Raw genomic sequence first — 24,894 nt, 5'->3', positions numbered from 1 at the left:
TAGAACAATGAAACCTTGTATATTTGATTGGTAAAATGGGCTGGAACATTCAATTTAAAGGCAATGAAACACTAGTAAACGCCTGATCTCAACCCAATTGTGAGAGATTATTTACAAATCTAAATAGTTAATGGAAAAAAGAATTACAGTCTCATGCTGTGGGCATTGAAGTGGAAACAACTATAAATGCTAAGTACTGGAGACCATCCTGGATCTTGTCTATGGCTGTGACCCGGTCAGAACGGAGATGATCAGTGATGGCATTTGCCTTTTCCTGGATGGAAGTTTGCTTAAGACCCCCGTGGACATCTGCAGCACCTTTTATGGCAGCTAGATAGGCTTCAACCACATCCGAGATACCTGAATGATGGAACAGAAATATTTAGAATACTAGATATACAATAACGACATGTTTACAATAAGCCAAACATGTAATCAACTAATCCTTTTTATGGTGAAAATCTTCACGTCAAACATTCCTTTATAAGAGTGGGGTTTCTCTTTTTGGTGATGGTAAATCAAAGAACTTTATGTAACATATGCTAAATTGTGATCAATTAAAACAAGACACATTGATAGATATCCTGACAAATGACACATCCAACCAACAGTTCACACTTTGATATTATTGTTTTCACATATCTGCGAATTATTAATGTAATTAAATACTATTATTCCTATGCCCTCCATCCACATGTCATGTCCATGTGGAAACCTGAAAACTCAAGACAACACTACCTGTGGTTGTCACGTGGCTTAGTCCTCCCGATTGTTAATGTGGTTCAAGATACAATATGGTAAATTAAAACTTTTGCAATTGAACCTCAAACTTAAGTGGTCAAGAAGAAATATGAAGTCCTCGACATTAACTGGATGCATTATTTCAACGTCAAACACTTTTGACAGACATCACCAGTTTGATTGGTTTTATCCATTAGTAGTTATAAACTAATGTCAGATATTATAGTTAGAAAGGCTAAGCCAATAATTTTCATATCAAAATGAAAGAAGACCAGTCTGTCAAGCAAACTTTATATCATGATTAAGAGGCAGGATGCTATAATAAACCTGTAATGAAACTATCAGAAACTGCTTCCACATCTCCTATCATTGATTGTGCTTTGAATCTGATTATCCTTGATTTTTCAACAGAATCCTCAGGCCAGTCAATATTCATGGTTTCCTGATCCGGATCTTCGCTTTGTGCTTTGTTTGAATTGGAGATAACAGATTTTCCCAGTATAAGAAGTTGAGAGACTGCAAAGCAACATAGTTCGGAGAGCCTCTGTATGACAATTGTAAAGTCAAGTACCAAACAAGGCAAAAACCAATCTAATTGCAAAATAGTTTAACAATTCATACATGTACACCCTCTGAGTGAATGCTTTCAAGTCTACCAGTTGTCCGTTGAATTATCTCATTTGCAGAAAGCCCCGTTAGGGTTGTTGTAAACCTGTAAAGTCACAAAGATATGAAGTTCTGATGATATACATAGCATCTACAACTCTTAATCCCGTATTCAAGTAATCATGGTACTGAGGTAGAGGAACTGACGCAGGAACCAATGAGGTAATATACAAAAAAGACCTCAGTAAAACACATCTACTAACAGGGTAGGTGTTTGAAATGCCATATGAAATGACACCATTTTATTTCATTTATCCAATAGCATTTGAATCCATAATGTCCTCATCTAGAATGAAATTAACTATGGATGTTGGAGAAAAAATGGCGATGACTTCACTTCTTGAAAACCTTAATTGATAACATTACCCATTCTTAAAAACTGGAAGTAAGTCCATTATAGATGGTGATTTACTGATTTTATACCACCAAATACATATGAAAATACATTGAAATCATTTCACTCCGTAGTGCAACTTGGGTTGACCTGAGTTTAACATTTTACATTGCTCTAGGCTTGGACTTCATTTGGGCCAGGCCCATTCAAATTTTGATAAAAGTGCCCAACCTGAGCCCACCCGAGTTGCACCCCTAATTTCATTATATGTAGTTTCCAAACACCCCCAATAAATAAATTGAAGCTGAAGCATGAAATAGGAAATTGGAAATAAGAACCAGGTCAAAGACAAAGGTATTTCCATCAAGTAACAAGATATCAGAAATGCCAAGTGGAAGCTGATTCTTTGAATTTTGAAAAGTTTTTAAATTTACAGCTTATAATTTCTACTTGACAGTCTATGCCAAACAAACCAACAGAGATTCAAGTAGACCTGTTCATGGGTCGGGTAGCCCGACAGACCAGCCCAGCCTGGCCCATTCTAAGTCAGGCCTGGACATGCATTTTAGGCCTGCCGACTCGGGCTTGGACCCAAAACACCAGGCCCGACCTTCTTTTGGGCCAGGCTCAGGCTTTCTCCAAAAGGCCCGACCTGAGCCCGAGTTGATAATATATTATATGATAACAAAATATATTTTATATTACAAAAAATGTATATAATATGTTTTTTCTTTGTTCCTCTTCTCTTTTTTCAAGTAATAGTGAGGATTTTCACTATTTTTGGGTTTTGAGATCTTTTAATATAAATGAAACAGCTTTTTTATTGAATAAAAAAAGGAAACCTTTTTTTTTCAAATTTCTGGTCAGGCTCGAGCTGGGCCTGGGCTTTGGGCTTCATATGAGGACCGGGCTTGGGGTCAAGACCTAGGCCTGATGGTCGGGCCAGGCTTGGGCTCATGCCTGAACATATTCTAATTAATCCAGAGACAAAGCCCCAGACCGGCCCATGAACAGGTATAGACTCAAGCCAGAAGTCTCTACTGCAAACACAGGAAATGATAATGAGAGACAGGGCACAGAAAATAAGAATCAAAACATTGCAGTGATAGAAGAAATGGAGTAGAGACAGCACATGATGGTGAAGTTTAACCAGGGAAACAATTAAATGTTAAAATAAAGTAGCAAACATGACACGGCATGCGATTTCATTTTATTGAGTAGGTATTATAGAGGTGGTTCAGGAACTTCAATAAAGGGGAAAAAGCAATTAGCAAAGGATTCAATCAGCTTAAACAGCATAGCCAAAACATCACCACATTTGTCACCCAAGCCTCATCCCAACTATTATGGTCCACTAACATGAAACTGTTCTGCCATTCCACCCTGACTAGGACTGTCTTACAGTTGAAATATAAAAAAGAATAAATATGAATAAAAATGATGCCACATGTTAATCACAGCAAGAAAAGTTCTTTGTATCATTCTGCTGAAGTGCTGATTCCTAGGTTCCCAACAAGTTTTTTTTTTTTGAAAAAGGTAAGGTAATTTTATTAAGAATATAGAGAAAGATACAAACAGACCCCCGGAAAGAAGGTTGGCCCAAGAACCCGAATACATTACAGCTCAAAGAGAATTCTCGAATTCAGCTGGGCTCCAAACTCCCTAGTTTGGAGATGAGGCTCTGTTCTTTTGGCCTTGTTCTGGAATACTCTGTTGTTTCTCTCTTCCCATATGGTACTAACCACTGCTGCAGGAATTGATCTCCAAACACTTTTGGCCAATTTGGAAAGCCTTAAACAATCCCAGCACAACATCAGATTCAGCAGACTTTGGCATGACCCAGGGCACTCCTACCGCGGAAAGATAGTAATTCCATAAAGACATTGAAACAAAACAGTGGAGGAACAAGTGATTGTTATCCTCTTCCTGTTGATCACATAAACACATAGCTCAGGTCCTGAAGCTGCATTCCTCTCCTCAGCAGGCTTTTCTTGGTGAGGCACCTATCCAGAGCAGCATCCCAAATACTAACTGGAAAACCAGGTCTGTCATGACCTTCCAAAACTTTGGCAAAGGTCCTCACAGAAAAGAGACCGCCTGCACTCCAAATCCAACTCCATCTGTCATCTTCCAATAGGTTTATGTTTTTTTGATGAATCTTCCAATAGGTTTATGTTCTGATTTGATAGCTGCTCAAATAGCTCCCTTGATTAATTTCCCAATCCTAAAAGTTTCTTCTAAATGAGGGACTCCAGATTATGGAATTGTTTGAAACTCCATAACATTCAGCCACCAGTGCATCTTGGTTATCAGCCAAGCCAAATAGCTGAGGAAACAGCTATGCCAAAGGCCTTTCTGCCCACCAAATATCCTTCCAGAAATTTATGTGCTGACCATTTCCCACCTTCTGAAGCAGACCCCTATTCAGCAGAGGGTACAACTCCATGATCTTCTTCCACAGAGAGCACTCTAGGGAGTTACTACTAGGTCTGATTGTCCAATCACCTCTGTCTGTACCATATTTAGCTGCTATCAGCCTCCTCCACCAACTCTCCCTCTCTGTTCCGAACCTCCAGATCCATTTACCAAGGAGTGCTTCATTAAATATCTTCAGTTTTCTAATCCCCAGACCCCCTTTTCCTTTGGGAGAACAAATTTGGTCCCAATTGACCAGGTGCATTCTTTTCTAAAAAATTTCTCTGGATCTTTTCCAGCCTATTGGCTATCTTTGATGGAATAGGAAAGAGAGAAAGAAACTAGGAGGGCAGGTTTGAGAGAGCTATTGAGGAGAGTGATCTTGCCTCCCAAAGTTAAATATTTGGATTTCAAAGAAGCTAGTTTTCTTTCCAGTCTTTCCACCACTGGATCCCAAATCAAAGAGGAAGTACACTTGGCTCCTAGAGGCAAGCCAAGATATATGGTAGGCAAGAAGCAAATCTGACAGGCCAGGACCTCAGCTAGAGAACCAAGATCCTCAATCCTGCCCACTGGAATTAGTCTATTCTTGGACCAATTTACTTTTAGCCCTGTTACCACTTCAAACCAGCTTAAAACCCCTAATAAATTTCCAAGTTGATCTAGATCCGCATCAATGAAGCAAAGAATGTCATCTGTAAACTGGAGCAGCTGAACTTCCACCCCCCCCCCCGGACAAGCTTCAAAACCTTTCCACAAGCCCAATTCCCCCACTTTGTTCAAAAACATAGTCAAGATATCCATTCACTAAAAGTGGTGAAAGGGGGTCCCCTTGTCTAAGGCCTCTGGAATTTTTGAAGAAACCTGCTGATTGACCATTCACTAAAACTGAAAATTTTGGGGAAGTGATGCAGATCTTCATCTAATTTCTCCATTTCTGACCAAAGTTCATACTTTTCAAAACAAAGTCCAACCCTTACCAGTTCACATGGTCATAGACTTTCCCCAAGTCTAGCTTACAAAGTAACCCAGGCCTGCCCTCCCTCTTCCTTGAGTCTATCAGTTCATTGGCAACCAGAACACTGTCTAGCATTTGCCAGGCACAAAAGCAATAACTTTCTTAAGTTACTGAGTCAATAACTTTCTTGAGTCTTTCATCCAGGACCTTGGCCAAGATCTTGTAGCATCTGTTCAATAGACTAATTGGTCAAAAGTCCTTAATCTTTGTTGCTCCCTCTACCTTGGGAGTTAGAGAGATAAAGGTTGCATTCAGACTTCTCTCCAGTGCAGCATTGTGATGAAAATCCTGAAGATTTGTCAACACTTCTTGTAGAATAAGCACATTAAGCCATCCGGCCCTGGAGATTTGTCCACTTCCATATTTTTTATCACTTGCCACACTTCCTCCTCTGAAAAGGGGGCTTCTAGTTCCCTTTGTTGAGCCTCTGAGAGTCTTCTAAAAGTCAGATTGCTTGGAAGAGGTCTTCTTTTCCAGTTTTCTTCAAACAGGTCTGACAAATATCTTGTGGCAATTCTTTTCATGTCTGTCCAAGTTTCTCCCACCTCCCCATCTAATTCCAATCTCTCCAACTAATTGATTCTTTGTCTTGCATTTTCCATTTTGTGGAAGTAGCTAGAGTTTCTATCTCCCTCTCTTAGCCACTTTACCTTAGCTCTTTGCCTCCATCTCAGTTCATCTTTATAGGCTAGTTTATCTAACTTCAGTTTAGCTTCTGCCCTCTTTTTTCTATCCCCTTCTGACAAAGGACCCCCCCCCCCTCTTACACTAAACCCACTTCTTTGATAGTCTCTAAACACAACCTCTTTTCAAGTTCCATCTCATTTTTGGAATCCTGTTTCCATGATTTCAGAAAATCTATGAGGCTGAGTTTTTTTTGCAAAAATGAAAGAGCTTGTTCCTTCAATTTGAATTTCTGACCACTTGGACATAAGCAACTGGATCAACCCCTCTTCTTCAAACCAAGCATTTTCAAGCTTAAAAGGAGCTTTCCTTGTCTTTTGAACTCACACATGCGATCTGTATAGGAGAATGGTCAGAAACTGGCCTAGGAAGGGCAACCTGTTTTAGATGTTGACAGGCCTCCTCCCATCCAGAAGAAATCAAAAATCTATACAACTTTTTTAAAACTGGATTCTCCTGATTGTTTGTCCAAGTAAATTAGGCTCCTACAAGCAGGAGATCAATGAGTTCAAATTGATTGACAAAATCTGTAAATCTCCTCATGTCCCTCGACCTACGGTTTCCTCCCTTCTTATCCTCCAAAAATCTCACCACATTAAAGTCCCCTCCAACCGCCCATGGTAAAGAAGATCCCCCCCTGGTTGTCAACAAGTCCTCCCACAATCTCTCTTTTTTTGAGTTCATAGTTGGACCATAGACATTAGTAAACTGACCCTAAAAGCCCCCCTCAAACTCCAACACCACCGAGAGTGAGAAATCCCCAACCTGAGACGATACCAGTTTGCATTTTAACGGATTCCAAAGGATTAACAGACCCCCTCAGTCCCTCTAGCTGGTTTAGACACCCACCTCACTTGACCTTGACCCCAAACACTTCTGATTAAATTTGTATCAACCACCTCCAGTTTTGTTTCCTGAAGGAACACTATATCTGACTCCCAACTTCTGATCAAGTTAAAGATCACCAGCCTTCTCCTACCAGACCCCAGCCCCCTAACATTCAACAACATAATTTTCAGATCCATCTAAAAACAAAACGGAATACAGCCAGCCCCCGACCCTTATAGCTTTTTCCCCCCTCCACCCCTAGACGACCCTTCCCCCTTCCCTGTTTTATCATTTAAGCTCCAGGCAAGCCGAAGCATTTCTCTACTTTTCTTTCCACCCTAATTCCCTTTCTTTCCTTTTGATTTCTCCTTCTCTGCTAACCATCTTTTCTCCATATTTTCTAGATACCTTATTGTTTCTTCTTCCAGGCCTTCGATTGAAACCCACAGAAATTTTCTTAAACCTACCAGCTTGGAATTAACCCATGCCGAAGTTTTACCCACCCCCTTTCCCTTCACTCCCTCTAAATCCTCCTCAGCCCTCCTTACTCCTATACCTTCCTTCGAATTCAAAATCAACCCCCCTCCCCCTTTTCTGCCCCTAACCCCAGTACTAACCTGGTTCACGGCAGTAGCTGCACACTGAGGACCTGCCACCTCAAGGTCTTCAAAATCTCTCGAACTTGCTAGTGGCGTTACTTCTTCCCTACAAGTGGTTCACCGCTTCTATTATTGGTAAAGTTTCTAAGGGTCAAGGGATCAGCACATCAAAGGGCAGTATTTAACAAGCCTAGTTTTTGATAAATAAATAAATATGGACAAGGAGGAATACACCTAGAAGGAATTATCTTGTCATTTTTTAAAATATTTAACTTTAATGTATCATTTAAAATCATGTCAGAAACCAACAACCCTGGAGAGCAATTGTTGTTGTAGTTGTTGTTACAGTTACTTTCCTTGGGGTGGGGGGTAGGAGATGCCAACTGACTGGTTTTATAGACATCAGATCTATTTGATTAACCAAACCAGTTGGTCATGATATAGCCATTAATTGTCCATACATTCTATTTAAACTGCATGCAACATTTCAAAAGATGGGAAGAAAATCCAATCCATTTACAGTGATCAAAGCCCATAATTCAGACCATGTAATAACAAGAATCACCAACTTTAAAGAGAAACAGAGACTTCATGATGCACTACAGACACATTTTAAACACCAATTGCAGCAATATTTCTGAGAATGTAGAGTTCCAAACTTTAAGGAGCATACGAATATTACTACCCTGCAGCTATATCAGCAGCTTTGCTGACACTTGAATCACGCAAGTTTTTCATCTCATCAACACTTCCCTCCCCTGTGGCCTTGATTTTCTTTCCTTTGTCTGATTCTACACCTCCATCAAGTTCAGAGCTCAAACTAAAATTTTGCTGAACTTGTTTGAGTTTTTCTTCATAGATGGACTTCTCTTCTGATGATAATTTTGCTTTTCTCCGGTTAAATAACAATGCATAGTGGTTAGACAATGCCTCCAATTCCTGATGCCAAACAAAGTTTAGTCACTAGTAAAATCATAAAATAAGACATAGGAAGTAAAAATATAACACTAGAAAAAAGATAAGAAAATTACCTCCAACTGTTCAGGACCTCCATAAATGTAGAAGCATCGGTCAAATGTTACTTCCTCAGAAAGTTGTTCCTCATCATTTTGTTCCTCATGTTCCTCGGGATTCTTCTCAATTTCAATACCAGTCTCTGTAATCAGTAGTTCCATGGTTTCTTTGCCCACACGCTCAAGTACCTCCATTCCTTTTGCTGTAAAAGACCTTCCAGTCTGTTACATAAAAGTGGAAAGTTAGTAGTTATGGAACATTAAAAGGGGGATTAAACTTAATAGAGTGGCATACACACCTCCAGCAGAGATGGGGCAACAGAACCAGCTGTTGCAGGTAGACCAGTCTGCTGAATAGATTCAGCTAGGTTTGCAGTAGAATGTTCAAGCCTGGAAAGCATCAATTACCAAAACATATTAACTCATTATTTAGAAAAACAAAAGGAGAACTTTAATATGCCAAATATAAATACACAATAGTGGTTGTCTCTAACTTAAAGCAATGGACATGGTCTTTGAATAGAAATTGACTGGGAAATCATGCAAGTGGAATTTCAGTATCAAGAAAATCCAATATTGATGCATTCACTAGGATACCTGTTGGTGGAGATGGAGGGAGATTGATAGGTGGTTATATGATGGATGTGTAAGTGCAATAGTGATGAGGGTCCAAGAATGCTGAATCACTGCATAAAGGAGTCTAGATCACTTGCTGAAAGTTTGCACATCTCATCCCATTGAAGACATAGATCAGCCAATTCACCTGTTGATTTGATGGCAGTTGACTAGGAAGGGTGTTGAAAGGAAAGAGATTTATTCAGCACCAACCTTCCAGATGAGGCTGTTTTGCTTTTCATTGTAAGATTGGTGAGAACACAGACCATATTGAATCGCTAAATCCTATTGCTTTGTATATGTACTTTTCAGTTTCATATAATTTGCTAATAAAGTTGTGCAATACAAATCGTTTAAGATGTGAAAGCTCAGCCCGAGTCAAATGAACAAATTCAAAAGCATATGAGTTCCTGTGTTTCATACCACGAACATCTGATGCCATGTACGTGGACAAAGGTAGACAACTCAAAGTGGTTTTGATATACAATCATAATGAAAGTTGTGCACAAATAGAAAGTCAACTCGACAAACTTTCCAAGACACACAGAGTTCATGTACTGCAGAACAACCAATAGCCTAGTTGGTAGTATTACACTACCATTTAAAATAGAAAAGAACACATCCCAGCCTCTTTGATTGTTGGCACTATTCCCCCCCCCCCTCTCCTTATATAAACCTTTTGTAATTTTTTGTAGGTCCTACCCTAACCAAACCAAGATTCAGTCGAGAAAATACCTTGGTAATGTGAGTAATGTGTATATTCCAAAATCCAAAAGATTTCTTAGGAGCCACTTCAACAAATGTGTCCGTATCAACCTCCGCCGCCCTCCTTCCTAAATCCACGCCTAACTTTCCTACCACCACTTCCTCAAAAGTTGCTATTAACAACTGAGCGCTCCACCCGGGAAGAATCACAACCAACCCCGCCATTGTCTTCAAACCCACCTTCACCATCACCTTCAATCTTTTCAGGTTCAACATTGTCTGCCCCTATTCCAGCTTCCTTCGTCCTATCCCCAAAAACGTCTTTTCCTTCCTCAGCAGTAGAGAAATCATTCCAAGCTTACAGCATCAACCACCTCTTGACTCACCGCTCCAAAAATCAAACCGGAAAAGTCTTTGCTACAATCACAGAAGACCGAGGCACAATCGACAAAGATATCTCTTCAATCAGCATCACATTCAGCACTCTTCGCTTTAACCTTCTTGCTTCTGTTTTACCTGGAGGTCACCCATTCCCATCCTTCTTCCTTCCCCTTTTCATCCTTTCCCATAAGAAAAGAGCTCAAGGTTCCACAGATTTTCACTTTTGGATGCTTACGAATAAAAGAGCTCCTTTTTATTCACCCTCAAACAATCCAAGAGATTACAGTTCCTACTATAAAAAACTTGGGCTTTGTGAAATGGTACTACTCGAATTTAAAACACACTTCCAGCCCAAGGTTTCTCCGCATTTTTCCAAACAAAAGACTCTTCCTCTCCCCTAACAAAACCCAAACCCTTCTCCCCATGATCTTCCACGTGTCCTTCATTAATTCTCCCCCCACCATCCCCCCTATCCACTAAAGAAGAAGTGAAAAGCCTCTCCTCCTTATCTGACTCTGGGTTCACCCAAGGTTCAAACTATCGACTCGTATTGGCACGTATCGGCCAATATGTATCGTTCTAGGACCCCTCTGATATGCCCCTACAGTGGGTGTATCGGGGATCTGACCGGTTTTGAAAAAAAATAAAAAAAAATGTAAAAAAAATGTAAAAAAAAAGGTATCAAAACACCTGATACGCCCCTACCGGCGTATCAGGCGTATCGATATTTTGAACCTTGGGTGCACCCCACCTTCATCACAACTTTTTGGGGACCTACAATCACTATTTTCCACCAACCCCGCAATCCCACATCCACCAAAACAGCTTTGTTTCATTAATTTTAGTTTTAATACTGAAATCACCCTCATCTTCAACCTCCTTCCCTCCCTCCCTCCCCAACCTGATTGTTTGCCTTCCCTTCAACCATTGCAGATAGCAGAGAATGCCTGCTTCTATCCCTTTTTTATCAGCAACACAGAAAAGATTCATTAAATTAACAGAATGTGTACAACAAGTTATGGGTAGACAAAAAGTCCACATAAGCCCCACTAATTACAATACAAACCCAAGCTTAACCCAGCAAAGAAATTCATTAGTTACAGACAAGCCCCAAAGGACCCAAAGGGTATCCCACTAGCTATAATATAGCCCAGAACATATATTGCCTTTGGACTCCTTGCTTAGCTAGACCATCATCTATGCTATTAGCTGACCTCCTAATCCATCTTATGTGAATTTCCATATCTTTAGAAGCCTGCTTAAAGCGCCTGAACTCATTTCTTAATCTCCAGATTGCTCTCCTCTTTTTTCAGCCAGTTCAACAACTTTTGAATCCCCTTCAATAACCAACCTGTTAATCCCCAACTCTTTAGCTTTCTCAACAACAAACACTGCTGCCTTCAATTCTGAATTTACCACATAACTATGCTGGATAGGGCCTGAGAACATGTCAATGATATTTCCATTCTCCTCCCTTATTACCCCACAAATACCCAATGGGCCAGGGTTTCCCAAACAGCTACCATCAAAGTTTAGTTTCTCCCACCCAACATCCAGAGGGGACCAAAATTCAGTTACAATAGGTCTTCTAGAAGCAATATTTGCAATTGTTTCCCATGATCGGAAGAAATCTTCTGTCTTTAAATCTGCAATGATTTTCAAAGTTTTCACCCGATGTGCCACCCTTATAGCTATCACTTTAATCACAGCATCTCTACCTCTTTCCTTATCATCAAATATCCTCAGGTTTCTTTCCTCTCAGATTATCCAAGCCACTGCTGTTCTAGTGCATGTTCTCATCACTTTGCCTATCCTTTTAGAGCACCTGAATATGTTGGAGCTAAAAAGATCTTCCAGATTAGCAGGAGGATTCCAGCTGCAACCAAACAGAGAGGAAAACCACTCCCAAATTGAGTTAGCAAAAGGACAGGAGATAAAGAGGTGAAAAACAGTCTCACCATTCAGCTTACATAAGGAGCACCAGTTTGGAGACAAGCACCACTTTGGTCTTTTCCTCTGAAGCTAGATTATTAACCCACATAAGGAGCACCTGCTTCTATCCTCCCTACACCAAGCCAGATTACTAACCCACCTAAGTGGATAGGATCCCTCAACAACAATCCTGAGATCAAAATACTCTCCAGAAAAGGGCAGAGATAATGACGTAGCCACCAAATGAATTTCTAAGAGCTCCACTAAGATACGAGTAGCAACAAGATTTCGAGCTTATTCTTGAATCCACAAACTCAAACCTTCCACATGTATCTCCCATGGCTTTAAATGTTTCAAAGCACCAAGCATGCAAAGGAATTCCTCAAATGTTCAACCACACCAAGCTTGAGGGGCCCATATCTCTAATCACACAGACTAATGGGTTCCAACTGCTGATCCTGAGATCTTGGAAGCGCATCTGTCCCATTTCATGATTCAAAATATCTCTCGCTTCCTCCACATTGCCGAAGGTAAAAAGGAAAAAAACCAGCATCAACTTTCTAATTTGGAAAGAACCCTTTGGATGCCATCCAGAAACACCCAACCCCCCATAGCTTCCACATCAGGATCGAAATTGACAAATTGACCCACCAAACTCCTTTCCAGCAACCTGAGACGATCAAAAGTACCTTCTAATGATTCCATAATAACCTCCTTCATAGGTAATCCCTTCCCCCGGAGTCCTCACCACCATCAAGCGTGAAAATGCAGGCTTAACTAGAATAAGAGATTAAAAAATTCCACAATTCTGCTCTTTCTCAATGAGTATCCATGCCCAACAACCATTCTTTTCATTCGGCTTGATGGTTCTCCACTCTTAGTTCTTACACTCATTATACCCCAAAAGATATTAATTCTACATATATTGCATTATTTAGCTTTCAAGTTTTACTTCCCATCTTGGAAGACTAAACCCAATAAGAGTAACCATATATGCCTCCTTCAACTTACCATGTAAGAAGGCATTCTTGATATCTAGTTGAAGGGGCCACAATTTATTCACTATTATGAACAAAGCAACTGTAATAGTCTAATTGTGTTTCCAGAGTGAAGATAACAGACAAGCATCGCACCTGTTGCCTACTTGCCATGTATGCTTTCAACCACATCATGCCCTTAGCCATCTCCACAACCACTTACCCAATAGTGCCTAATTCTTCTTCCCCATATTACCTAATTCCAAGCCTCCTTGTTCTTTACTCTTACTAGACCTGTTCATGGGCCAGGTGGCCCGACAGACCAGCCCGGCCCGGCCCCCGGACAGGCTTGAACACGCAAATGAGCCCGCGGGCTTAACCCCGGACCAAAAATCCCGACCCACAATAAATTCGAGCCGGGCTCGGGATTTGCCAAAATAGCCCGGCCAGGCCCGACCTATAGACTAAACTTAAAAAACCCTAACTCCCTAAGCCGAACCTCTGTTCTCTTTCACCTCTTTCCCCTTAGCCGAACCTCTCTTCTCTTCAGTCTTCACATCCTCCTCAGTCCTCACACTCTCAAGTAGCCACACAACCGGCGAGGCGGCGAACATTCACCGGCGCAACAACTCCGACGGTGAGTCCTCTCTCTCTCTCTCTCTCTCTCTCTCTCTCTCACACACACACACACACACAGACGCGAACTGACACACTTTTCACTGTTAAAATCGCAGCTCATAGTCACCGGCGAACACAGTCACCGTCGGGCTTTGGGCTTTTTATCATGGCCGACCTCGGGCCCAAGTTGTAGGCCCATTGGTCGGGCCGGGCTCAGGCTCGGGCCTAACAAATTTCTATTCATGAAGACTAAAAGCCCAGCCCGGCCCGGCCCATGAACAGGTCTAACTCTTACACAATTTTCCAATTTATAAGATGATCTCTCCACCTTCCCCCAGTTCCCACAAAAAAAAATCCCTCGTGGCCTTCTCTAATTTCAACACCTCCCTCTACAGTATCCTAAAGATTGAGAGGTAGTAGACTGGCAAATTTGCTATTATCAAGGTTATCCTACCTCCTAGAGAAATGTAATTCCTCTTCAAGCTGCTAGCCTCTTAGCAAATCTTTCGACTATGGGTGCCCAAAACCTACTTTCTCGAGGGTTGTCTCCTAAAGGCATAGCAAGGTATTTCATCGAACACTTAGAGGAAGGTAACCTAGGGATTCTGCTACTGCACTTAGTTCTTCCTCACTTAAATTTATTCTATCCACACAACTCTCCTCGAAATTGATCCTTAGCTTAGAAATACCTTCAAACAACTTCACTGCCCTTCTCAAATTTCTTGCCTTTTGAGTCCTCTCCTTCATGGAAAACTATTGTATCATCTGCAAATTGAAGGTGAGTAACTAAAATGTCATTCCTACCAATCCTCCAACCTCTAAAAGTTCCACACCATCTGCTTTTGTTAGTAGCCTACTAAACACATATGCCACCAATGTAAAAAGAAAGGGTGAAAGGGGATCTCACTGCCTTAAATCTCTACTCGCTAGGAAAAATCTTTAACCACCCCATTAACAATGATCGAATAATGGCAAGTTTGTAAACAACCCCCAATCCATGCACATATGCCTCGAGCAGGAAGGATCAATCTACCAAGTCATAGGCATTTTCCAAATCCAACTTACAAACAAAGCCTTTCTTTTTCCTTTTCATTCCCTCTACACATTCATTGTTGAAGGCCCCTTTGAACTGACTAATCAAAGATGGAGGACCCCGTTCAATATCAATGACAACACTTCAGCCAGAATTTAATAAATATTGGTCACCAAACTAATGGGTCAAGTCTTTGGGTGATAAGCTTCCAATTTCTGTGGTATTAGAGATAAGGTGGCATTAGCTCCTATGCTGATAAAGTGTTCACTAGCAAACTCCTCAAAAACTACCTAGAGAACAGATTTAATAATCTCCCAACAATCTTGATAAACGGCCATTGTGAGCCCATCCGAGCCCAGAGCTTTCGACCTATCCAAAGAGAACACAGCCCTTCTAACTTCATCCAGCTCAAAGTCCCTATCTAAAGCACTGGCCAATTCTCCATCCAACCTCAGCCACTCCAATCTTTCCACCCTAATCCTTCGACCTCCCTGCCTTGTGAATACTACCTTGAAGTGATCCACAAAACATTTAGTAATCCTTTCTTGATCCTCCAAGGTTTCCCTGTCCACTTCCAATTTAGCCACAAAATGCTTTCTTCTCCTCCCATTAGCAATTGCATGGAAAAGTATTGTATTACCATCCTCCTCCTTGATCCATTTATGTCTTAATTTAAGTCCCTAACATATCTCTTCTCTTAATAATATTTCTTCTAGTTCCTTCTTTAAAGTCCATCTAAAACCCCCTTCCCCAGTTAAAATGCCTAAAGTCTCCTTAGCATCCAAATATTCAATACTAGAGGTCGCATTTAATTTCTTTTCCTCAAGTCTTCTGAATTGATCCTTGTTCCATCCTAATTGGGCAATGATCAAAGGTGACTCTTGGTACTGCCCTAGCCATTAATCTAATTTCGAACAAGGGGAACTCTATAAGTTGGATCAAGTAAACATACACTGTTGCAAAGGTATCTCTTTTTTAGCTCACATAGTTCATAGAATTCATTAAATTTCCTCATACTAGCAGTGATCCGTTGGTTTGTATTGTTCGTCATTGATGAATCTAACTCCATTTCCCAAGGATTCCCTATCAAAGAAGTCTGGGCATGACCTATTCCCCCAAAAATTGTTGTATTCTGCTGGGAAGTCTTCTATGGGAAAATCAATACTTTGGAAAACTTACAGAAAAGGAGACCCTCTCTTTGTCTTTCCCCAAATTGGTGTTCCTTGTGTAAGGCCGAGAATGAGGACTGTTTCCATTTGTTGATCTCCTGTTCCTTTGCTACAGCTATATGGAGGTGGAGCCTTTGTTTATTTGGAGGTAGGTGGTCTATGCCTTCTGATTTAAGCTTGTTATTCAACCCATCTGTCTTTGTTTGGCACACTAGAAGAGGTAAGGTCAAGTGGAAATGTGTCAGGGCAGCCACTCTGTGAACTCTTTGGGAGGAAAGGAATGCAAGAATTTTCTTAAAGAAGGAAAGAGGGTTAGATGAAATGAAGGATTATATCCTAACAAGAGCAATCCATTGGCTGAAAACTGTGGATATCTTTGATGACTTGTGGAGGAATTGGCTAGTAATAGCTAACACTTCAACAAAGAATGATAGAATTCTGTCAGAATGGGTTCCGCCTTTGGAAGGTGTCATCAAGCTGAACTTTGATGGAAGCAGCCAAGGCAACCCCGGGCCTTCAGGTATAGGGGGTATCCTGAGAAATAAGGACAGCAACATAAATTCCCTATTCTCAGGACTGGTGGGAGTGGGGGATTCCACAAGGGCAGAAATCCTTGTTGCAATACAAGGAATTCAGATCGCCAACCAGCTTGGGGTGGAGCATCTCCTAGTTGAAGGGGACTCTCAGGTGGTAACAAAGTGGCTCCTAAACTTGGATACCACCATTTGGGGCTACAAAGATCTCATCAAAAAAGTACAGTGGTTAACCAGCAATATGAGAGTTGAGGTAAAACGGGTTAGTAGGTCTGCTAATTCTTTGGCTGATGCTTTAGCCAAACAGGGGGTTTCTAGGGAAGATCTTTTTTGTGCTTCTTTGTAAGTTGTTATTAATTTGGAAATCTGTACTTAACTAGCCCGGAGAGGTTGCAACTCGTGCCTTTCCTTAGGGACTTTGTACTATTGTCTATTGTTGATTAATAAAATCATTTCAATTATCAAAAAAAAAAACAAAAATCTAATCACATTAAAATCTCCGCCAAGACACCAAGCCCCTTCAAGTCCCCTAATGTTAAAAAATTTCCCCCACATCATTTCTCTCTATAAAATACTTTTGAAATGCATCATCTATCTAAGCCTTCTACCGTTAAAATTTCCACAAATTTCCTAATATTTTCATGGCACGTTTCCATTACCACATGTAACGACACAAAATTTTATTGGAATCAACCAAGGTTCAAAGTATTGACACATATCGACCCGTATCAGCCGATACGTAGTGTTCTGAGACCCCTCCGATACACCCCTATAGTGGGTGTAGCGGGGGTCTGACCGGTTCAGGGGGTGGGGACCTAAACCGGCCTTCCTGAACCGGTTTCAGAAAAAAAGAAAAAAAAAACAATATCAATTCACCCGATACGCCCATACCAGCATATCGGGCGTATCGATATTTTGAACCTTGGAATCAACATATTCCCTAGTAAGCACTACCAACACTATGTAGAGTATAAGAGATAGTATTATGACATAAGTTGGTGACAATATTGTTAGATATATGGAGTAGCAATGTTATTGCCCGTCTAGCGTACATGATTACCGCTTTGAGACAGCTTAGGATTCATTTCAAACATAAAATGTTAGTTTTTATTTGTGTTGTAGATTATTTTATATCAATTTTTCTTCATTTTGCATTTTCTATAGGTTTAGTTTTGCTTGAACACATTCTATTATGTAATTTTGGATCTTAAGGTTTGTATAGAACACAGTTCCTCGAGCGTTATGCCCTCTCAAACCTTAAAGGTGAATTTTTCTCAAGATTGGGAACACTTTCCCCCAAGGGTAAATTGGGACTTAGGCTACAAAAGAGGTCAAAGGGAAAACCTATAATGCCTCTCTTATCCAATTACTTGGTCTTTAGGAGACAATGGTCTCAAATCAAAATTTTGAGGATACTAGGATTTTGCTACCCTCACCTGATGGTCTTTTCACCTGCTCCTTTTTCAAAAACCATACTGATGAGGACAGATTTGGCCCTCCATTGACATCATGACACATGGCATCTTAGAACAATTAGGTGACACCCCAGAACCACCTAGGTGACAACTTGCCTTAGCCAAAATGATGGAGTCCCAGCTGGCGACCTGCCTCTGTCGCCGACCTGGCAACCTATCCCCGTCGCCGACCTGGTGACCTAGCAACCTGCCTCCGCCGCCGACCTGGCAACCTGCCTCCACCGCCGACCTAACGACCTGCCTCTACCGCCGACCTGGCGACCTGCCTCCTCCACCGACTTGGTGGAAACCTAGCTAGCAACCTTGTCCACAACTCGGGGCGACTAGTAGCACCTCGTCCATGGCCGACCTGTGGTACCTCGTCAGTACCGACCGAAGCGGCCTCGACATGAGGAGCGACCTCCCTCGAGGGCTTGCCAACCTGATTGAGGTCCAGGAGCGACCTCCCTAAAGGGCATGCATCCCATCACTCCCAAGTCTCTCAGAAGTAGCTCTCACACCAAATGTTTTGGAGGAAACCAAGTAAGGTGCAAAGATTGGCCTATGTGCACGACTACCTCCGAGGACTTTGGAGCAGTTAGGCACGTCTTCCCAGAGATCCCGAACGCGTTGCGTGATGCCCACACCAAACAATGCCTATATAAGGGCCTTACCTCCAACATCAAAAGGGACATGCGCAATTTAGTTCTCGCAGCTCTCTAGCTCTCTTACTTTCATCTCTCACAGAATCTCCACATTCGTTGACTTACGCATCAGAGTGCCCACCCCGGGTAAAGCAGCTCAGGCACTCTAACACTGTTTCCTTGTAGGTCACATCAAAGCCACCTCTCTAGCTCGTCACCAGTCAACCAGGCATCAGAGCCACCTCTCCAACTCATCACCAGTCAACTAGGCATCAAAGCCATCTCTCCAACTCGTCATCGTCCAACTAGGCATCAGAGCCACCTCTCTAGCTCGTCATCATTCAGCTAGGCATCAAGAGCCACCTCTCAAACTCGTCACCATCCAGCTAGGCATCAGAACCACCTCTCTAGCTCGTCACCATTCAGCTAGGCATCAGGAGCCACCTCTCCAACTCGTCACCATCCAGCTAGGCGTTAGAGCCACCTCCCAACTCGTCACCATTCAGCTAGGCGTCCAAGCCACCATCCAGGTGGAAACCACTCAGTTAGGCGTCCAAGCCACATTCCAGGTAGGGGTTATTCAGCTAGGCATCTGAGTCACCAGCTAGCCGGGAGCTACCAAAACGCGCATCATAACTTACCTTGCTTATTTCCTCAAACCTTGACTTCTAGGTGAAAGAGATTTGGAGTAAGCCTATTCCACCTAGAATTTAAGCAATCTATTGGGAAATTTTCCTTGGAAAGATTAATACTTGTGATTTCTTGCAGAAAAGAAGCCCTAACTCTTGCCTTTCTCCTCATATGTTCTTCTCATGTAGGGCTAGTGGTGAAACCCTATCCCATCTATTAATCACCTACTCTTACATGCATTGTACCTGGGAATATTTCTTCTCTTTTTGTTTGCAGGTGGGATCCTCCTCAAGATGCGGTTGGTATCTTTAGTTCTAAATTCTTGAGACAACCAAAGAAAAGAGGGAGGATATTATGGAAAGTAATAAAAGCAGCTATAGTCTGGGTTGTTGAGAAGAGTGTAATGGAAGAATCATCAAGAGGAAGAGTAGATCTTTGGAGGAGGTAATAGACAGCATAAAGATAAAGTCTACACTGGGTGAAAACCTTGGAAAGCTTTCAGAACTTCCCTGTAAATGAAATAATAAGAGCCTGGAATAAGGCGGCACAATCCTCTAGAGTAAAAGACAGGATAAAGATGATATGGAAACCCCTAGAAGGCAACAGGGTAAAACTGAATTTTGATGGAAACTCTTTTGGAAACCCAGGCATGGCGGGAATAGGAGGCGTATTCAGAGATTCCCAAAGCAGGATATTAGCACTATATTCAGGGCATATTGGAATGAAAAACTCTTTAAAAGCTGAACAGATGGTGTTGTTGCAGGATTTAAGATTAGCAAAACAGTTGGACTATAGACAGGTGGAGGTGGAAGGGAACTCCAAGTTAATTATCTCATGGGCAAGTTGCAATAGACACATCCCCTAGACTCTCAAACATGGATTTAGGGAAGTGGAAAGTATTGCAAAGGACCTTAACATTGATTTCAAGTGGGTGAGAAGGACAGCAAATGGGATGGCAGATGCCCCTGTCAAATAAAGGGTTTCAAGGCAGCAACTCTTTTTGGCCTACTATGTAATTCTGTTCTAAAGATGAGTGGACAATCTAGTTAATTGAACGTATTAACTACATTTTATCATTTTAATAAAATTCTTTTCTGCTGATTAAAAAAAAGGTTTATAGGACAACTTCACAACATATTATTTTGTCTATAATCTTAGTTTCCTAGCGTTGTTTAATGATTTGGAACAAGATAATAATTTAGAAAGGTTTCTTTTATCATTTTATAAAACACCATTCTATATTTTTGCATATTAATGTTTCCACCACATCTATGATTTTTACAATATTTCCAACCTTTACGACATGTTTCCTATATTTGGCCGACCGACATTTCCATGGACACCAACATTTTAAACCTTGCTCCCAACTATATGGGGTCGGCTACATGAATCCTATTTCACCATTCCATTCAGTTCAGTGCCATATCCATTGTTAAAATTATGGGCACCTAAATCATTTCTTATTACTTCCACCCAAGTCCTTTTCAGTCTCCCTATAGCTCTTCTAGCCCCTTCAGATTGTAACAGATCACTTTTTCTAACAAGTATTGTAGATGATCCTCTATGCACCATCTACAATTGGTGCATAGAATTGGCAACAAAAAATATCACTTTTTCGAGGTCCTTATATGATGATATACAACATGAGGATACAATTGGCAACAAAAAGATCAGCATATTATGTGATATGTAACCAAATGACTTGGAACTGATTAAAACTTTAAAGCACCATCCAAACAATTAGATGGAACTCCATCTCCATTAAAGGATATGAACAGAAAATTCCTGTCACATGAGTATAAAAATTGAGTGATAATATTAGAAATCTTAGTTATCAGGTTATTGGTGCATGCATACTTCTGAACCAAATTGGAACCCTCTCTCAAAGCATTGCCTAATGCTCGCCATGCTCCTGAAGCAAAGCTTTCCACTGAGTTGTCAAGAACCTTAAGACCCTGCAGGAAGAAAAATCTTAAAACCAGAATATCTTTAAGGAAAAAAAAGTTAAAGGCAAAATCATACTTAATAAAAAAAGACAAGCCAAATAACATCTGGAGAGAATAAAGATGTGCATTGGATAGATGATTTGGTTCAATCGTAGGTTATGAGCTTACACCTACACATTTTAGAGAAAGTCTGTGGTAAAATACCTAATATACTAAATTTAATACTCCCTAAGAGAATAATAATTCATAAACAATACAAACTGAGACTTAAAAGTACTAATATTCCCAGGAAGTATATGGAAAAGAAGTATAACCAGTAAAAGGTTGGCTCATAAATTAACAGAGTAACACAAGCATCAATGCATAATGAAATAAACTGTAGATCATCATCCATAATAGAAGATAAATTAGCAACAAACTTACAAACCTACTTCTGAATTAGAGGAATTACTTACCTGCCCCAGGAAAGAATCCTCACTGGCTTTTTCCAACTTATCAAGAGCAGCCTTCCGCAGTTTGTCATTCTCATCCGCATGTACCCCTTCAATTGCTGAGTCCTCTAATTCTTCTTCCACCTTAGGAGATTCAGAGTCAGGACTAATATTTTGCATATCTGTAATGCCCTTTGTTGCATTCTTAGCAACTGCAACTGCCTGAATTCACAAACCAGAGGTCTATTACTGAAGTATATCATAATGAAAAATCTGAATGCATTTTCATGCTTGAGTATTGAAAAGGACTCAGGTAACACTATAAGAGGAACTTGACCAAACGAAACAAACATTATAAGACCAGGAAAAACTGTAAGAAGCACCGTTGCATCTGGAACCAATATTCAAAATTTTGATACATATCGGACCGTATCAGATGCCAAAAGAAAGAATCAGAGAATCTTGAATGATAATTGTATTAGTTGTATCAGGAGGATTATCTGTGTATTAAGAAAAATAAGATAGACCATGATATAGATGTCAAAAAAACAAAAAGAGATCAGAGAATCTTGAATAATAATTGTATTAGTTGTACCAGAAGGATAATCTAGGTATTTCCAGGCTAGATCTCCACCGTATGCATCAGAATCAGGAACCAAATGGATGGTTCAATACCTGCTATTTTAGCTACCAAGTGCAAAATCTGCAACTAAATGTTGACAGAGACAAACAGTTCAAGAGTACTATTCAGTTTTAGTGCTTTGAGGTCAGGACAGCAATTTTTGGTCTGGTTTACCTCAGAAGATGTAGTTTCTGGACAATTGTGTTACATAAATATCTTTTATGATGGATGAAGATCAGGTTCATAGTTTTCAAGGCATCTAGGCGATTCTGGGCGACACTGGGGCGCCTAGTCGCCTAGGCGATAAAAATTTTATAATATGAAAAACTGACTTTTGGCTAGTTTCCTAGTTTTATATACCATTCAGCATGTATGTTAATTGAAAAATAGCAATTCTCCTTGTTAAGAACATTAAATTTCCTCTAAAAAAGTGGCAAATCATCACATCTAAAAGATAAAAATCTTTTACATATATTAATTTCATTATTTTCAAAAATAATATTACTATAATAAGTATTTAATAGAGCAAATTCATATTAATTAGCAGCTAAAGAAGGTTATTAACTTTATATGATAAATATTCAAGATGGAAAGTAAAATAGAAAAAAAAAACAAGGATGGAGTTTCTGTTCTATTAAATTAGAGAGAGAATAGAAAAAAATAACTTTATTATTCTATTGTTTCTTTCCCCTTTCTTTTCTTTTCTTTCTTTCTTTCTCTCTTCTCAAAACCCTTTGATCTTTTAAATTTCAATAGTAAAACATTAAAACAAAATATAATTGATATATATAGCATATAATAAAATGTATTAATACATACATTAATAAGATACAGCAATATAAATGATATTATAAAAGGCACCCGCCTTGTCATTTTTGTCGCCTAGGCGGGCACTTAATCGCCTAGGTGGGCGCCTAGTTGCTAAAAGTCAAGGCGTTTGGGCAAGGCGCCCAGACAAGGGCGCCTAGTCGCCTAGGCGATGCCTTGACATTACACTTCCTCAACCATAGTTGTTCGCAAGCCTATCAGCATAACATACAATTATATAAACATTGAGATGCTGTGCATCCTAGGAAAAAACCTTCCCTTCGTTTAATTCAATCATGCAAATTGCCCCCAATTATATTCTTCTCCCTCTCCGAGCATTTGAAGAATTAATTATCGAGAAAAATTCCTAGAAATTATAGCATTTTGGTGTACTACTTGCCGATATCATTATTTAAAAGAATAAATTTGCCTCCCTATTAGCAATCACTAATACGCAAGTCCTGCCTTCGCGCAGTAATGTAGCACAATCCTACAGGGTAGACATTCACTTTGATCATTTCAAGCAATACAACTTCTTCATTTACTGCATTCTACAAATCAATCATACGTGAAAGGTAATATTGAGTTGAGTTTTCTCATTTCTTCCCTCCCATGTCGGCAGAGAATGTCGTCAAAGAATTACCGGAAAGAAGAGGAGAAAACAGAAAAAGCGGCATACAAGCACAGAGATAAAGCATCAATACAACTAAACCCTGGTACGATCGGTTTGGCAAAGGAGCGGATCTAAAATTCAAGCATTTTTCAAAATGCAATAATTCACTCTGGTTACATTCTCTTAACCCTAGTTTCAGTATTGAAAAAGGAAAGGGGAGGGGGGAATACATTACGAGAAATCTCTTCGGCCGCAACAGCAGCGGCTCTCTGAAGATCTGAAAAAACGGAGAGAGGAGAAATTCCCCAAGCTCCCCATCGTCCCTTGGCTGGTGTTGGTTCTGCCTCTTTTTGCTTCTCTGCCGACTGTGCTTCGTCCTCCATTAAAATTTAAAACACGAATTCTAGTTCCCAAATTTAGCACTCTTTCCTGTTTTACGGTCTGCTGCGCCACTTCCAAGTTGTATCTAATTCGATCGCATCACAGAAAAATGGCGGTTTAATTTTCCGAGCTTTCTCAACATCGAAAAGAAATAAAGAATTCCCAAAAATGAAGAAATTTAAGAAAACCCTTTGGTGATTGAATGTTGCGACAACAAAGTAATATTACTCGAAAGTAACCGTCAGATTGGGATATTCTATCTTCTGATCCTATTGCCAAGATTTAGAACGTCGAATCCGACGGTTGTGATAAAGGGAAGCCCAATAAAAGGTGTTGTTTGGCTTGTCAACCACGTATCAACAAGACTCAGCATGACTCAAACGCAATGTATTCCTTAATTTTCTTGGACCCAACGACTAACGTGGACCGCCACGTCTTTTTGTTTTTCGTTTTCTATTCATTTTCTGTTTCTCATCCTCCACCTTGACCCTGATGGCTCGGTTTAAAAAACTTGCACATAAAGAACAGGTAGTTGGTACTTGGTATACCGACTAGTTATCAATTTATCATCTAATGTCCAAAAATTATTTCATAAGGCTGTATTTGATTGCAATGCAAATAAATTTGTACTGGTGCAAAACCATGGCAATGTAAATTTTAACCTATTTTTGTTTCAAAATTTACCTTATTTTGTTTGATTGCAATATAAATAAAGTAAATTAAGACATGAAACAGAATAAAGTAAATTTCAAAACAAAATTAAACAAAAATTTGCATTTTTACATTTGCACTCCCATGCATTTGTACAGGTGCAAATAAATTTGCACTACAGTCAAACATAGTGGCCAGAGAAGTTTGGAATTGTGGTAATGGGTGTTTCCCATGGTTTTATAGAAAGGCTTTTTGCATAAAAAGGTGATAGATAAGTTTGGTAAATCTATAAATTTAGTTATGTTTAGAAATTATTATTTTATTGATAAAATATTAAAAATTATTAAAAGATTAAATAATTGGACCAATGTAACACAGGTGTGTTACACTTAGGGGTGGATTCGAGCAAAACCGAGCCAAAAAGTATGAGGCTCGAGCTCGAGCTCGAGCTCGG

The 24,894-nt window shown here is 40.2% G+C and overlaps 1 protein-coding gene across 1 annotated transcript; it reads right to left on the bottom strand.

The window, feature by feature from the left end:
* LOC104601963 (BAT2 domain protein) lies at window positions 1-23,985 on the bottom strand. The gene is made up of 9 exons (XM_010265481.3): window positions 23,639-23,985; window positions 21,391-21,588; window positions 20,847-20,944; window positions 8,598-8,688; window positions 8,317-8,520; window positions 7,971-8,224; window positions 1,363-1,453; window positions 1,069-1,285; window positions 1-360 (listed from the first exon to the last, which is right to left on the bottom strand). Exons 1-9 carry the CDS (start codon window positions 23,789-23,791, stop codon window positions 152-154), a joined length of 1,515 nt encoding a protein of 504 aa, XP_010263783.1. The 5' UTR covers window positions 23,792-23,985; the 3' UTR covers window positions 1-151.
* Between the last annotated feature and the right edge of the window lie 909 nt (window positions 23,986-24,894).

Source organism: Nelumbo nucifera, chromosome 6 (assembly GCF_055504915.1).
Source record: "Nelumbo nucifera cultivar China Antique chromosome 6, China Antique-T2T, whole genome shotgun sequence".
NCBI lineage: Eukaryota > Viridiplantae > Streptophyta > Magnoliopsida > Proteales > Nelumbonaceae > Nelumbo > Nelumbo nucifera.
Note: the sequence above shows the minus strand (reverse complement) of the source record. Positions and strands in the feature narration are given on the sequence as shown.